General features: G+C 25.6%; 2 protein-coding genes across 4 annotated transcripts in view; one reads left to right on the top strand and one right to left on the bottom strand.

Moving 5' to 3' along the window:
- LOC107169036 (extracellular serine/threonine protein CG31145) overlaps positions 1 to 6,790 on the top strand; it is a 74,930-nt gene extending 68,140 nt beyond the window's left edge. For all 3 annotated transcript variants that reach the window (XM_089222251.1, XM_089222252.1, XM_089222253.1), the window contains one exon: positions 3,625 to 6,790. In XM_089222251.1, the coding sequence (XP_089078377.1) occupies positions 3,625 to 3,904 (280 nt within the window). In that variant the 3' untranslated portion in view covers positions 3,905 to 6,790. The remainder of the gene's footprint in view (positions 1 to 3,624) is intronic.
- Positions 2,105 to 16,962, bottom strand: part of LOC107172570 (uncharacterized) — a 28,445-nt gene continuing 13,587 nt past the window's right edge. Inside the window, exon 2 of the mRNA XM_089223426.1 lies at positions 2,105 to 2,329. The gene's annotated coding sequence lies outside the window, so the exon portion shown is untranslated. The remainder of the gene's footprint in view (positions 2,330 to 16,962) is intronic.

The raw sequence follows: 16,962 nt of genomic DNA, 5'->3' as shown, positions 1-16,962 counted from the left end.
CGCCACTGCCATCGAGTGGCATCCGGGGAGTGTCTATACGTATATTCGAGGATATAGGAGAGGCGGGTAGGGGTGCAAGAGTCGTTGTGTACGTGGATATTCGGACTTAACTGCACGTCAATGGATAAAAGGGCCCGAGAGAATAAACGGCGGCGTGCCAATGCCGTCCAGCAATTGGTGGACAGTGGAGGGTGGGTAAAGAGATTGGTCCATGCCTTGCGTATACCTATTTATATATATTACATATATAGGTAGTATATACGATAGAGATAATCTTAAATAAACGGCAGCCGTTAAGAGGTTGGCAAAACCCATTACGGGCATTCGCAAACACGAGGTGGACCCGATAAAATATTCAACGAGGACAAAAAGCCATACGACGTTTTGAAAAGCTCTCGTGTTCCTAGCCGACCACGATATTATGCACCGGGTTGGCACATACACGTCACAGGCACTTAGCATAATTATCAGTTATCATCATGACGGGCTATTATGTACAAATAATTCCAGTTCCGGTTCGGAATCGGCAAACCATCATCTTTCGATTCGTATAACAAACGCATTATATAAAACCGCAAAGCACCGTGGTTTTTCACGCAGCATCTGATCGCCGACCGTGACACAAATGAAAGTACCTAATATGCATTCGCGTTTCAGCGTAATTATTCGAAACCATGTGCTTTTGTGCTGCGTTTTAAGTCCCGATACGGCTTTTAGCCGCAACAGTAGTTCAAAGGAAACGCATTTATTATCGGACTGCGATAAAATACAGCTGTATTATACCTACCTACCTATGAAATAATAATATAACTCTCCAAACACGTCAACAATGATAATATATACCAATGTAATGGATTGAACTAAAATGGTAAAATGCTTATATCCATCTGGTGTACACAACATAACTACATGTGTACGCATTGTAATGTGCATTCCAATTATAATATTTGTATAATCATTGTTCTGGTTTCAGTTTTTTCATCGATCGTTCAATATATTATAATTCTATGGGTTTTTTTTTCTGAGAGTTCTCTTAAACAATAACAAATTAAAAAAAGAAACAAGATTGGCGTAAGCCGAGTAGGTAGGTATATAACCATTAACTAAGTGACCAAAATAATAGTGACTTTAAATTGTTTTTCGGATTATAGCTGACTTAAAAAATTAAAATTAATAGTTCAATTCGTATTTTCGTAATCTATTCAGATCTCTATATTATGATAATGTTAATTTTTGAATGGAAAAATATTATAAATAAAATACTATAACAATTCAAAAAAATAATAAAAATATATCAGACAATTTGACGAATAATTCGTATTTGGATTTTCAAAAGTATTTGATTTTCAAATACAAATATGTCCAAGACAGCATTTAAAATACTTTCCAAATACTTATACTAAAATATTTAAAAGTATTCTAAATACCTACTATAAAAGTATTTAAATACATTTATTCAAATAATTTACAACACTGTATTTATTAAACATTAAATAATCATATTTTTCGTACTTAATTTAAGTTGACCTGCATTATACCTTATTTTATTAAATACTAATTTGACATTGAAGCATTTTGTAATAAATACTTTATCATCATATTTGTACAAAAATTAATGTTTTAATAATTTATCATTCATAATGATTTTAAAATTTTTTTTTAACGCACATTTACGAAATTACGTAATTTCTTATATTTGTTTTTATCTGTATTCATTTAAAGTATAATAATATGCAAAAGTGTAGAACGAGAAAACGCGAAGTTGATAAACAAAATTTTGGAGCATTACTTTGATTATATAAATCTAAAAACCATGATGATTATATATAAAATAAACTGTTAATTAGATATTCGTCATGTTGTATGCATAAAAATTTATCAATTTACTATTCAGAATGAAAAAAAAAATGAAAACATAAAATTATTTTTTGAAAAATCTAATAGTATTTAAAAAACGTTTATAAAAGTGGTTGGGAAGTCAATTTTTAATATACATATTAGTAGTGAGGCCGTAAATAACTCAAACCACACTATAGCATATTATATTATTGAGAACCATACAATAAAGGTATAAGGTAAGTACCTACAGGAAAATTTGGTTTATGCTTACCTATACATTCAAAATGTATTCCTGATTGTAACTTAAATGTAATATCAAAACAATCTGAGACAAATACACATGTGTATCGGATAATATAATCGTTTGAAAAGTCAATTTGAAGAAAAACTTTTATATGTGAAAAGTTTAAACGTCTGGTCATTTTCCTGGTGATTGAACTGCGAGAACCAATAGCAGTTTTAGATGAAATTGGGTTTGTGAAGTGGAACACTGAAAATAAAAGGAATGTGTTATAGTGTATTAGTGTTTAAATTGGGTGCATATATTTTATTATATAGGCACATAAATAACAATGTATTTTTGTTTTGTGGATTTCTCTTTAACTTTACTATGGACCAATTTAAGTTCCAAATATTTCAATAGAGTATAGCCAGTACAGATATCACAAATATAAGACATTTATTTTATATTGTAATAATAATCTATATTCTCTTTGTAATTCGTAACTCGACCAATTAGAACTAATTAACTTATGGTTCATACATTAGAATACACGTCATAAATATTTTGTATGATGTATTGGATCTATAAAGTATAAATAATAATAAGATAATATTAGGCATACGTGCACCGATAATATTGTAAAGGCTTGGGATTCGTTTAAGATAAGATTAAATACATTTTTTATCTTCTTCGTGGGAAATTTTGACTCGAGAGTCCACAAACTTCACACAGGCCTGGAACTATTTTTCAGAAAAAAAAAAAATACAATTATCAGTTAATCATACCATTAAATATATTAAGTAATATGAGTTATAAAAATATTATTGAATGTTAGATAATTGAATTAGAATCTCGAAGTGCGTGATCTCGTGGCTTTTAACCGAATTATGATGAACATTATACTAGTTATTCTTAATCCGTGGCAAGTCTGCTATCCTAAGCAAAATAGCATTTTCTGAGCGCTCCTATAAGGAATGTCTTTACAACTTTACAAAAGTGTATACATCGTTTAAATTAACTATGATATTTACGGTATTTAAGTTATGTTTCAATATTTTAAGGTTGTCGGTCTTCATTACAGTTGTTAGTGGTACTCTAGTCTGCAGCCCCTATTATAAGGTCGCTGAATCTTATATTATTGTTACAATTACGCCCACAGTCCATGATTTTGGCAAAGAAAAGTCAATAGTTGGAAGTCGTACAATAATAATCTGTGATAGTCATTTGTTGGTTTGGTCCCAATATTTGTTGGAACTTTCTTAAGTTTATGACACCGTTTTCGATTTTCATCCATGTTTTAACCTAGTGTGAATTTGACAAAGTATTAAAAAAGAAAGAAAAAAAAACGAATACAACATCCCAATAAATGTTCCGGCCAATCCAACAATAGCCAACCAATCCGTTGGATATTCGTGCTATGTAAATGAACTACAAAATGTTGTTGTATGGGCTATACTAACCATTTAGGAATACCATGATTTATATTAATTTAAAAAAATAAGAATAAACTAATAGTCTCAGAATAACTATTTAACAGTTGTGTGTGTTGTGGTTGTTTTCAGTTTTCACAACGTCAAAAAGCTCAGCGAACAAATGAGGGAATCCATGAATGAAGATAAGCTGTCACCCGTGCTATGGGAACCGCATTTGACGGCCATCGATCGGCGTGTGGGACTCGTCCTGCAGAAAGTCCGCGAATGCCTTTCGGTGAGCACGATGAGCGGTGAGGACGTGGCTGACGAGTCGCATGTCCAACCTGTCAAAAATGCCACGTTTGACGTCGAGTTGGGCGATATAGATCAAGAAGTCAAAAACACGGCCCGGTCTAGGGAACTGACGTGAAGTGGATACTGATGAGTATTGTTTGATCAGTTCCGATCCGGCTGCCGAACGGATCAAACCGATGCTCGTTTAATTTGATTACAATATTATGTTTTCGACCGCGTCTGTCCGGTTTACTTGCCATCTCAAAGGTCTGTCCGAGTTGGATGCCATAGTCCAATATTGACATAATATAAATACTTTTACATTTAAATAAAAAATAAAAATGCAAGTCAATTTGTACTTTTTATTTCTCTAAAAGTGAAAATAAAATCAAAATTGATATATTTTTTTTTAAAGTTCTTATAGTATGTCATAAGTTCACTTATTTTTCTACCAATTATAAAGATACATTTTTAAGGTTTATGCACAATATTATATTTGACATATTATAACTAAATATTCTAATCGTTTAATCGTTACTAATTACTAAATTTAGTAAGAAATAAGATGTTAAATATTTATTTATTTATATATTATACATATATGTATTTTTTTTTAGTTGAAAGGCAAACAAAATAAATTCAATCATGATAACTAAGTTAAAATGTAGATAATAATGAATATCATTATAAATTGTAAATAAATCTAACGCTTATAACACAGCTGTCAAAGTGATGAATGATAACAATAAAAAAATAAAATAAATAATGTATATATTAGTAAGTATTTATAATATTATAAAAGCCATCATTTTTAAGAAATGGTATGCAATTAGGACACATCATTTTCTTTGGCATGCAATTCGGAATCATCGATATTGTGACGTGGTTTTGTAATGTAAGTGCGTTGATACCTCGATATTTTATTGTTGTGTTTGTGTGCACCTATTTTGTTGTTGTAAAATATTATTATTTTTATTATTTATTACTAGCTGTATCAATGAACGGTTTTTGATAATTAGTAACCGCATGGACGAAGCCCGATTGCCATTGTAATTTTATAATAATTGTTGGACATCCACTGTTCTCTAACTATTATTCACTTAAAATGATATCAATAGAGTTAACATATAAATATATATTTCAATATTTTGTTTTTGAAACACGCGTCATAAACACTTCAATAATCATAATGCACCTATCCATTGTGTGTTTGTACGGTTATTCGTACGTCAATCATTTCACATACGAGTACAATAATTAAATTATTATTATTTGAAGCGCTTAGTATTTATAGGTTTTAAAAAATACCACGATATCGTGTACTCACGACAACCTTGGTATAATTATTAAATTGCATTATACCTGTATAATATATTCTGTAAATTGCGATACACTGATACACATAACTTTTAAGTTCGTGTTGATATCATTGTAATTGATTAACTTATTGTTGGTGTAAAGACGGATTTCCACTATATATGTGTGTTCCATGTACATAAAAAATTTTCAGTTGTCTTCAATAGCATAGAAACGTGGTTAATCATATGGTAACTTAACCAACAAATCACAGCAAAGGATTTGAGCGAACGTATATTGTGGAAACCCGCCTTTAGCGTTACAGTGGAAACTACAATAGGTAACTATAATAATATAATATTTTAACCTAAAAATAGTTCACGGATTCCTATTTATATATTTTTAATTTTTATTAGGAAAAATAATGTATATAATATACTTATATTGAATAATCTTCCCCACTCCTGTCATACGCGAAATATGTAATTTTTTTTTCTTCAAATAACGTATTATTCATAACTAATGTTAAACTTGCAACAGATATATAATTGGAGTCATATTTTATGAAGTTTAAAACACGTTATGGTTATTTAGATTCAAAGAATTACATTGTTTTGTATCTTGTAATTTTATATTTATATGAAATTTTCCATTATTTCGACAGATATTTTACTGTTTATTTGATTAATACATTATTTTTTTTCGTTTATAAGGAATCATGATTACATGAATATTTTATTCCAAATCGTTGTGATATAATAAATAAATAGGACAAATACATATGTAATACTTAACATTGCAAAATAATATTTAATACAAAATCGAAAATATTATTATAGAATTTTCAGAATATCTTATTGTAATACTATTTCAGACATTCCAGTGTTTCCAACCTTTGATAATGTCGTTTTTTATATTTAAAATTATTTATATGAAAATAAATATCACGAAATGCGTTGGTAGGTAGGTACCTACTATAAGAATATACTAAACATTTTTTTCAAAGGTATACCTAGGTAGGTAATATTATTCCAAATCAAATTGTATTTATGATTTCAATAAAATTTGATAAAATGTACCCAAAACGTTGTAAGGTGTAAATTATAATGAATACTGTTTTTTAATGTTAAATATTAAACGTATATTTTTATTATGATGTTAATTTTTTAATGCTCAGTTCACTTAAAAAAAAAAAAATATAAAACTATTTGTTAATTTTTAAACAAAAATTAATTATCTTTGTTCAATACAGCATAAACTCATAACTTATAAGTCACAAACTCACAAGTATAGTAAGTTATGTGTGTATTGTTCATTTTGAGATAATATAATATAATGTTCCTATCTATATTGTATTGTCGATTACTTGTCCACTGTCCAATGTTAGTGAGATATAATATTATTCATGTTACAATTGTTTGTTTATATAATATTTGTTTTAAGTAAAATTTTATTAATTTTTATGTTACACATCATTTTCATCATGTTATTTTATGTTATCTTGACAAAAATTATCTGAAATGCCTGTATAACGGGTACCTATCTAAATATTGTACAAAATGTAATGTATAATGAATTATATAATTAATTTAAACATTTAATTTTGATTATAAATGTTCAAATAAAACCGGTATTTTTATACTATTGTTATTAAGCATTATTTTTTTGTTGCCGAAATTGTATTTTCTATTATATCTTATAAGTAAACAATATGTTCATTATGTAATATGTATTTTTTTTATCGATTTTGAAATTATCAATAATTGCTGCTTCGACATCTGAGGGCATTAGTATTACATTTAATATCATACTAGAAAAAATAAAAAATAAATATTTATATATAACAAAGTACATGTACAAATTAGTTTTCTGTGTTGTTGAAGCCTTAATAAACTTAAAAAAAAAGTTAATTTTAAAATCTTAAAGTAATTGGAATATTTATGTGGCTTTGAAAAAATGTATGGTGCTTACTTGGCTGTCTAGATTTGGACCAAGTCTTGTTCTGATGTCATGGCTTATGTTTAGTTCTCCTTTTAGGTTTCATTTATATTTTACATTCTTTGAAGATGTGTTTGATTCATGAAATCATGACTATAATTGTGGTGCCACAATGCTTGGAATATTTGGTGGTGGGTCACCTTTTGCCATCAAACATTCACGTGTCATTCTTGTGTGTCCAATTCTGGATCGATTCAGTTTCAGATTCTGAATGTATTGATTTTACAATTATGTGTGTTTTTTTTTTTGTGTCTGTGTACACGATAAGTTGTGGAAATAATGCTTCAATTTTCAAATTCAGTAGCTTTTTCAGTGGACAAAAGAGATTTAATTGGTGCATTGGGGTGGTCAAATTTTAAATCCTCATTAGTTTTCAAAATCATAGAAAAACAAAAAAGAAATTAAGGAAAAGCAAGAATTTTTACGCAAAATCAATTTTTGAGGATATCGATTTTAGATATTGGTGTAACTCTAAACAAATAATTACCGTAGATACATGCAATTTTCATAAAATGTTTATACTAGCATTTTCTATACTTGATAAAATTAAAAAAAAATTAAAAATCTTTTCAAGTTATTTATAGAAATTTAGAATTTATAATCTTTTTAGTTTTTTTTATATATAAATGACTATAAAGTTTTATTGGATGGAAAAAATGCTTCAATATTTAATTCAAAGCTCCTTATATATTGTCATATTAATAGTTAAAAAATATTTTTTAAAAACATTGTCACAATATTTTTTATGAGCTTTGAGAGTTCAACTTCGATAAAATACGTAAAAATCATGAAAATTTGCAATTCATTTTTCAGTTTCCATTTTGTTCGTTTCGATTTCCTTGAAAATGTTATTGTTATTCATGTGATATTATATTATTATATTTGTTATTTCTATTTTGTGATTCAGATGTGTAAACTGACGAGGTGGCTTTTCTCTTAAGAGATTCCTGGTTTTTCACGGGGCTTTTTATTGTTGTGATTGTTTGTTCTTGTCTACTAATATGTCGTCTTGTAATATTGTATGTCTGTTGTTTGGGACATTTAGCTAATTAGAAATTCGTAATTATTGTCACTATCGATATCTGATATATTATCATTACAGGCGTGTTCTTTACATAGTCTTATCTTGTGCACTGTCGGCACCTAACCTTTCCTTTAAAACTACCCATTTTCCTAAAAATCAAACACATATAAATATTTATAGATAAAATAAAACAAAACAAAACAAATACAAAGGTTTAAATAGCTCATGACAGTTAAATACTATTTATTATGTACAGAATATAATATACAGAATAATATTATACATATTATTAAATATTTATACTAAAAATTCTATAGTCTCCTTTTATTATTGAATAGTTCAACCAGCACTTCATCAGGAATAATTGAATCGTGTTTGTTGATTGAGAGCATATAGCTAAACCATTAAGTCTTCCCTATTAAAATGTATTACAACATTAAATTAAGTTGTTTATAATCATTAGAGTTCGGATGTCGGGATGTATATGACCAAAATGTCATTAAAATATGCATTTAAAAAAGTCAAAATATGTAATAATATGCTATAAACTATATTAAATATACCTTTTTTCAACAAATTTATGCAAAAAAAGGATTAATATTAATTCAAAAAAATATATACTCTAATAAATGTGTATTTAAAATTACTAAATTACAAAATACACAGCTATTAAATATGACAAAAATGAATAATGATTAAATATTTTCCGATCTATTCAAATTAAATTTTACATAGGTTTAGTAATTTAAGTATCAGGATTACACTGTATAACAATTATTTTTTGATATTTCGAAATTTGAAAGATTTTCAATGATCCGATAATATGTTTTCAAAGATCAAAAATGATATCTCAACGTCTACAAAATTGATCGGTGCAAACATAAATTCAACAATGTCGTCAGTTTCCATAGCCACTATACCGCTGGTTTATAAATATCCTATCTCTTATTTTTTTTGAGTTAACTCATAAACTCAATAAGATTAGTGATGATTTTTTTATTTATTGAAATAAAACAAATTAACAAAATTAATGAAAAATGATTATAATATGGAAATTTTTAATATTATATTTATAATTTATAATAATATATATGTGCTAAATAATTTAGAAATAATCAATATATGCATTTATATGCTTAAAAATAAGAAATATGCAAAATAATCTAGACTTCATGAATCGAATTTGTATCATACTCAGTTATAATTTTGGTTTCACGAAAAAATATACTAATCCATAAACATCCAAGCTCTAATAATCATTAATACTATTAAGTATTTAAATTAAACATATATCATAAATAGAGTTACGTAAGTAAGTTTTTATTTGATCATTATAATATTTGTTTAATTGAATACTGTTCAAAGCGTAACAATAAAACTATAAGAATATATTACAATTTATCAATAATAACTCTTTTTTTTTGTTTCTGCGGGGTTATAGACCCCCTTCCATATATGTACGTCACTGAACAAAGCCATCCGATTATATTACGTACATGGTACATTTGTCTATGAAAATATGTATTTTAGACTATGGCAATATAGCAAATACCACGACAAAACGTAGTTTGAAAATGATGAACCACTGTTTGTCTTCATTGTGATAAATAGTTATACTTTAAACATTACAAATGTGTAGGCACATACTGAAATATGTGTCTGTTATTGAACACTTCAAGTATGTACATTTAGGTACCTTTAAAACAATTTTAATATGAATGAAACTGGTCCATTTTTGAACATACATTCTGACTCACTGACTCCATTTGAAAAAAAAAATATGCTGGTATTGTAAACAATAATATATATGATAAATTGTAAAATACGTAATATGATAAGGTAAACAAACACGTGGATAGGCATTATGTACCAATATTAATAACATATAGGTAGTTAGTATATAACTTTAATTTATTTCGAAAATGACACGTGTGCAAGTGTTTGGTATGTCACATATTTTGAAGGTTTTAACAAAAAAACGATATTATCGACAGCATTTTGTGTAAATATGAGTTGATGAAAAAAAAAAAAACTATCACAAGATTTATTCATGTTGTAGGTATTTAAAATACCTTTAGTCAATTGTTTAAAACATATAGTGTTCTATAATCTGTTGTTTTAGTAAAAAAATATGAGCAATTTTTATTGATAATAATGATTTAGAATATAATTTATGTTTAAATGTTTGAGAAAAAAAAATATGAAATTTAAAGCATAAAGCAAATGACACTACTTAATACAAAATTAGTTGAGTAACATAATATGGTTTTATCTAAAGTATAAACAATGTTTAAATAATTAAGTTTAAATAATGATGACACATGTGCCAAGATTCAATTTTGTAACGCGTATTATTTTTAGAATATTTTTAAAGCTAATAATCGAAATTTTATAAATTTGTATTAGTTACATTAATGCCAAAAATCGACATTAGACATCAGTTATTATTGCATTACCAATAAAATCATAACAAGAACCACTATAATATTACCAACATACATTAATATTCAATTCTCAGAAAATAGTTTAACCGAGTAAATTATTTGTAATATATATTTTTAAATTACAAAATAATTTATCTATATATTAATAATATATGATTATTCAATGAAATATATAACAAAAAAATTGAATATTAAAATAAAATTATTTTTTAACTATAAAAATGTCGGCTAATAACCTTAGCAATTATTGAGGCCTGTAATTTTTTTTTTTTTAAACAAAATTTTATTGTTTCACAATTCCATATACATACATAATATATAAAATATATTTTATTTTTATTATAATTTATAACAATTAAAACGTAAAAACTAGATATTATTTTATTTTTTTAATTTATCTATATTAAAATAATGTTGTAAAAATCAAGTAACAAAACATACCAGATGATTTTACTATGGTATAAAATAATGTACTTATGTACATAGTAATTTATTCCATAGTAAGTATGGCAACATGATATTTATATAGATTTAAAACCAATTTAAATTGTAGTCTGTATTTCTTCAAATTAGATTCACTTATGGTTAATCAGTATTCTATTATAGGTAAGTTACTTACAATCGTGGTTCATTATGTATATAGCGATATAGCTGAGTAAGCTATAGATACGATATAAATGCAGTGCAACGCATCCTTACTTTTGTTAAAACATAATATATACTGTTATCGAAGTATTAACGTAACAGTTAATACTTTAATAGAGAATTAAAATATAACACCCAATAGCCAATAGGTCCTTAAAGACTTAAAATAAAATAGTTTGTTATATTTGTTAAAATTATTGTTGATTTTAATTTCCATTAACAATTATGGTGACAATTATACGATGATACTTATACTATAAATTATAATGTATTTACAAAATTATGTAGTACGATGTACAATTATTACCAACAGAACAATTCAAAACAGCAGCATTTAAACAATTAAATTTGACGTACGTTTTGATTCACGATTTTTTCAAACTGTATATTACGTTATATTTCATTCAATAAAATGCAAAACTGAAAAGAATATTGTACACAATAGTAGAATACATTTAAATTGTTTTGATACCAAGTTAAAATATTACGTTTTGTTCCTCTACTTAAATTAGGTATATCTGATGCCCTCTACCGGAAATAAACTGTATAACAAAAGGAAGCTAAAATTAGTATCCAAGTAGGTTATGCAACGAAATTATGATTTTATCACAACTCATCGTAGTGTAATAATGTTATAATAATTAAACATTAAGTTCTTAAATTTAATTAATGCTAGGTATGCAAATTAAACTGAATAATTGAAATATATTTTTTTTTCACTTTAAATTACTCTATACAGTATACATTTCATATTATTACTACTTAATACTTACTTATATAATATTATTGTACTGTTTTAACATAGTTGAGCAAATTTCCAACAGATAGAGATAAAATAGGAATATATACTAAATGCATGCGTGAATAAAGAAGATTGGGTTATACATTTTTTTTTTAATCTCATTTGAGATAAAAATATTAACGACTTATTTAAAATTCTGAGCAGAGTAATGAGTAAATTGGGCTTACAATGGTGTGATTTAATCTAAACTTTAATTTTTGATCTATCATTCTTCAAGTTGAGATTAATTTTATGGTAGAAAATTGAAGGAATTAAAAACTGTCCATTGTTTTTCAAAATAATTGGTAAAAACCTACAAGCCGAAAAATTGAAAGAAACACTGTTTTTGACCAAATAGGTTTTATTTATGCAGTAATATTTAAAAAAATCAGCGTTGTGGCTAAAAATTCAAAAATAAAAAATAGATTAACTTTAGATTACATTCAATCTATTTAATTGATGTTCAATATTTACAATAATAATAATTATAGTCCTAAAAAACTTTTAGTTTTAAGCTCCAGTATTAAAAACAAGCACTAGGCATATTTAATTAACTTATATATAAAAAAGTAATATTAACAGTAATAGGTCAAAATTTAGTCAATAATTATTAGAAGTATAAAGTGAGTTCCTCTTGTAGTGATCGCATTGGAGCATGTCAATTTTATTTTATAATCTATTTAATTCCATAAAAAATATTATTTTAAATTATTGTTCTTTTTTGTCAATAGTATTTATATTAAAATGATTATGCATAGTTAGGTAGTTAGGTTGGATATATAACGGTAGAGCGTTTGAAGATTGAAGTGCTATATTTTGTTATATTTTGGAACCCTTGGATTTTACTTGTATTAGATTTTTTTGTTTTTTTGTTTAAGAAGATGTAAACGCCATATTTGTTTTCTTTCAGACTGACGTGTAACATAGATAAAACGTTTACACCTAAAATTTTTTTTTATGATTTTTAAGTACCTAATCTTAGAGTAAAATCACCAATTATAAAATTTATAGTCTATAGATAATAATTAATAATATTTTTGAGTGCATGACAAATCGGTTTTATTTTTATTATTATTTGTCTTTGTACTCGACTTACCTCGACTTACTTAAAATTTTTAATATAAAAATGTTTGTAAATTAAAAAACAAAATTATGTTGAGGCATAATATTTAGATAAATAATATGTCACATCCTCAGAAATATTATTCTCCACTGTTTTAGTAATGCACGATTTTACTCTAAGATTAGGTACTCAATAAGTTAAATATATTATATATATATATATATAAAAAATGATTCTGCGTAAAAGTAATTAGTATATATTGCTCATGGGTCAGGGAGAGAAAGCAAACAGTGAGCTTACATGACATCATCTTCTTAAAGCTGTCTTCATTAATACGCACTTTTATAAGTTATTTCAAATAATATCATCATCATAGTCATCAATATTTATATTATATAGTTGCTCGTGTGAATATACTGCAACGTATGCAATAGGTTATTAAGTTTGAAATTGTTGGTGTCTCGTATAATTAATTAAATATTAATTTGAACAAGGAAAAGTTAATAATTAGGTACCAGTTGTTCAATAAATATATCTGTTAAATTCTGACATTTAAGTAGTTTAAACTAATCAAAACTCAATTATTAATAAATAATATTTTGGTTATAAAAATAAAAATATAGGTAAGTGATAACTTGCATGTAGCTCTTAAATAAATTACAGCTGTATATAGACCTGTTATTTAAACATAGGTTTGAAAAACACAAGCAAATAAATATTTATTCGAGTTTGGAAGATATAGGTATACCTTCACAGCTTCACATAAATATTAAAGAAGTAACTGCTAAAACAATGTGGTTAGTTATATTCCATAGTCTATTTTGGCAACAAACCTCTCTAAGATACCACCCTCGTTCACTATCCAATCGATAAAGGTAAGGTAAATTTAGTATGTGAAACTTATGTAGTGTACTTTTACTGTCCAAATAATGGTTTTCAAGGGTATAAAACATATTGTTTTAATATCATCGAATTGGTTTGTCGTAATAACACAGAATACTATGATCAATAAATTATACTGTTAATGCAATAAATGTAAATATATATTTTAATTCGCATTATTAAAACTCTTCAACTTATAGTCATCAATTAAAATAAACATCCTATGATATTAATTTTTAAAGAAATAAAACATTAAATTTGGTACTAGAATCGAGTAAAATTATACATACCTCCGTAATATATTTTAATAACTATGGAATCGATAATGATAATTTAGAAAGGGATATATATATAAATAGGTTCTTTGTTACTAAGTATAAAATTTAATTATGATCATAACTTACTTAAAAATATTGATGTTAAAATTTTTACGAATAAATATTTATATTTCCATATATGTATGTATAGAGCTCAAACAAAAAGAGAATAATGTAATAAATTGGTGTCCGTGACCCGTGGTGAAACTACTGAATTTATGGTAAACAAAATTAATTAAACGTCGATAATGTCAAAATATGAGAAACAAAAAATGACTTCATGTAACTTTATTTTAATAATGTTTTTGATTTAACATATCTTATTATCATGTGGAGAAATATTAAACTAAACTATGATGTTGATAGAACATAATAGTTCAAGATCCTATACGAAATCAAGTGATTTTTACTTAAAAATTTAATGAGATCCACTTATTCATACGAGATAATCTATGAAAAACTGGCTTGATGCATTAATTTATTTTATTAGAATTATTACTTTTTTTTCGTTTAGTATATGGATACAGTTCGTTCCTCAATTTTTATATACACAGTTAAAAAAGGTATTATGATCACAATTAACTATTTTAAAAAACAAGCATATTTTTCAATATAATTTAATTTGGTTTTGTATAATTTTGATTTAGTTATTATTATATGATACTGAATGTAACTTTAATTGATTGGTTTTTTCAACTGTAATTTCAGAAATAAAAATAATAAACATGATAGTATTTCAGAAAGGCTTGTGTTTCTTTTAGATGCCAAAAATCTGACGAAGAAAAATAAGTATATGATGCTGGAATCATATATATATATAATAATATACCATACTTACCTCCTTTCTATCTACGACCATATCTTAAAATGAAAACTTGACAAGAATAGTAATAAATAGTTTTTCCAACGATGTATTTCATAATTATTTTTCAGTATCACAGTCTACAGGGGATGGTTTGTGACATTATAAGACTATTGTATTAGACTTAACTTATAATTTATATTAATGGGTCAGTTGATTTCAATTTATATGTTACAGTTCAATCCAGTTTTAATCGTACATTCCAACATTCGTAACATGTTACATTTTTACAGCAATATTTTTATTATTTGGTTCAGTACAACTATAACTATAGTGAATTTATGTTTTGAATTTCTATGTAAGAATTTTTAATTTTATTCGTATCAAACAATTTTGAATAATGTTAAAAAAATAAATTGCATTATAAAAAAAACCTTAACAGATTTACTTATTTGTGTTATATGGATTATTTTAATTATGTCTGTTTATGTATAAAATGTATATATAACATATATACTATCTTTTATTCATACAGCTATTTAAAGTTTAATGTTTTTCAGGAAATTTATTGCTGTAGGTTATCATTTTATTGTGTTACAAATTTAATAATGCCATTCTTGTAATGCTATAGAATTCAATCGTTAAAATATCTACATATATTTTAATTTTTTAATTAATAAAGTATAAGCAGTTGTGCAAAAAATTATAAAAATAAGCATAAAATACAATTTTAATTAATTTATGAAATATGTAATTTTTATTTACAAACGTTAAATTGATCTCAATGATAAAAATTTATTAATTCAGAATAAATGATAATATGTGCTATAAAAAAAAAAAATCATTAAATAAAATGGCAGTAATTAACTTATATATTCTTTACCCCGAGTTACCAATTATTTATTTTCTTCCCAACAATTAGCATTTGACATTTTTACTTTTTGATCATTTTATTAAATTGTGTTAACAATAATAATTAGTGTATTCGTTTGATGTCTGTAGTTTAATAAAAACTGACTGGTTATATTTTCAAACCACGCGTTTGTATCGTTGTATTATATTTGTTTGAATTGCTTAAAATTTGTTAATGGTTGAAAAAAAGAAAACAATTTCTAAAAGATAATATTATCATGTTTTGTAAAAAATTGAAACTATAAAATTAAACTGTTGATATGTAAATCTTGTACTTAGCAATCGATGTTTGAGAATATGCACACTGGTGGGCCTCTCTCCTCACGCCATTTCATGTTGTGTTAATTGTATTTTAGCTATCAAATTTACTTATTGTATTGTATATTATGAATATTATAGATTGTAAATACTCTTTTATTTAATAATAAAAAATCGATATTAAGTATTTTATATAAATATTGTATAGGTAAAGCTCAATGAAATCTTTATAATAATGATTTTATTAATGGACTTAAATAACTTTTATTTATTTCGCTTTTTGTAACAATAAATAACTAATAACTCATAAAATACCGAAATAGGTAAGTTTATTAGTAATTAAAAGTACAAAAGTAATAAAGTAGAAATTACGCTTATATATGCTGTTATTTATTTTATTCGTACTAATTTATCTGTCTGGAACATTAATGAATTCATCCCAAATTTGTATGATCTCTGATGGACATGACCATATATATTAATAATATCATAATAGAAATTAATCAGAACTATTACTAATTAGAAATTTAAATCAATAAAGATAATTAAATTTATTGTTCAACTCAAAAAATAGTACAGCAGATAACTGTCAACAAGCTCGTGTTTTTTTAATAGCACAGTTAAGGATCAGGAGAGATAAGCTTGAGAAGTTTTCCCATTATTTAAATAAATTGTATAGCTTATAAATATTTTGTAATGGGTTATTATATTTTGGATTCCTACTGATTTCAGTTTGTTAAATCAATTGTATTATTGAGGGGACAGTTTATAG

Source organism: Diuraphis noxia, unplaced genomic scaffold (assembly GCF_037042655.1).
Source record: "Diuraphis noxia isolate RWA-SAM2 unplaced genomic scaffold, SU_Dnox_SAM2 contig0003, whole genome shotgun sequence".
In the NCBI taxonomy this organism is placed as follows: Eukaryota; Metazoa; Arthropoda; class Insecta; order Hemiptera; family Aphididae; genus Diuraphis; species Diuraphis noxia.
This window is presented reverse-complemented; position numbering and strand designations above follow the sequence as displayed.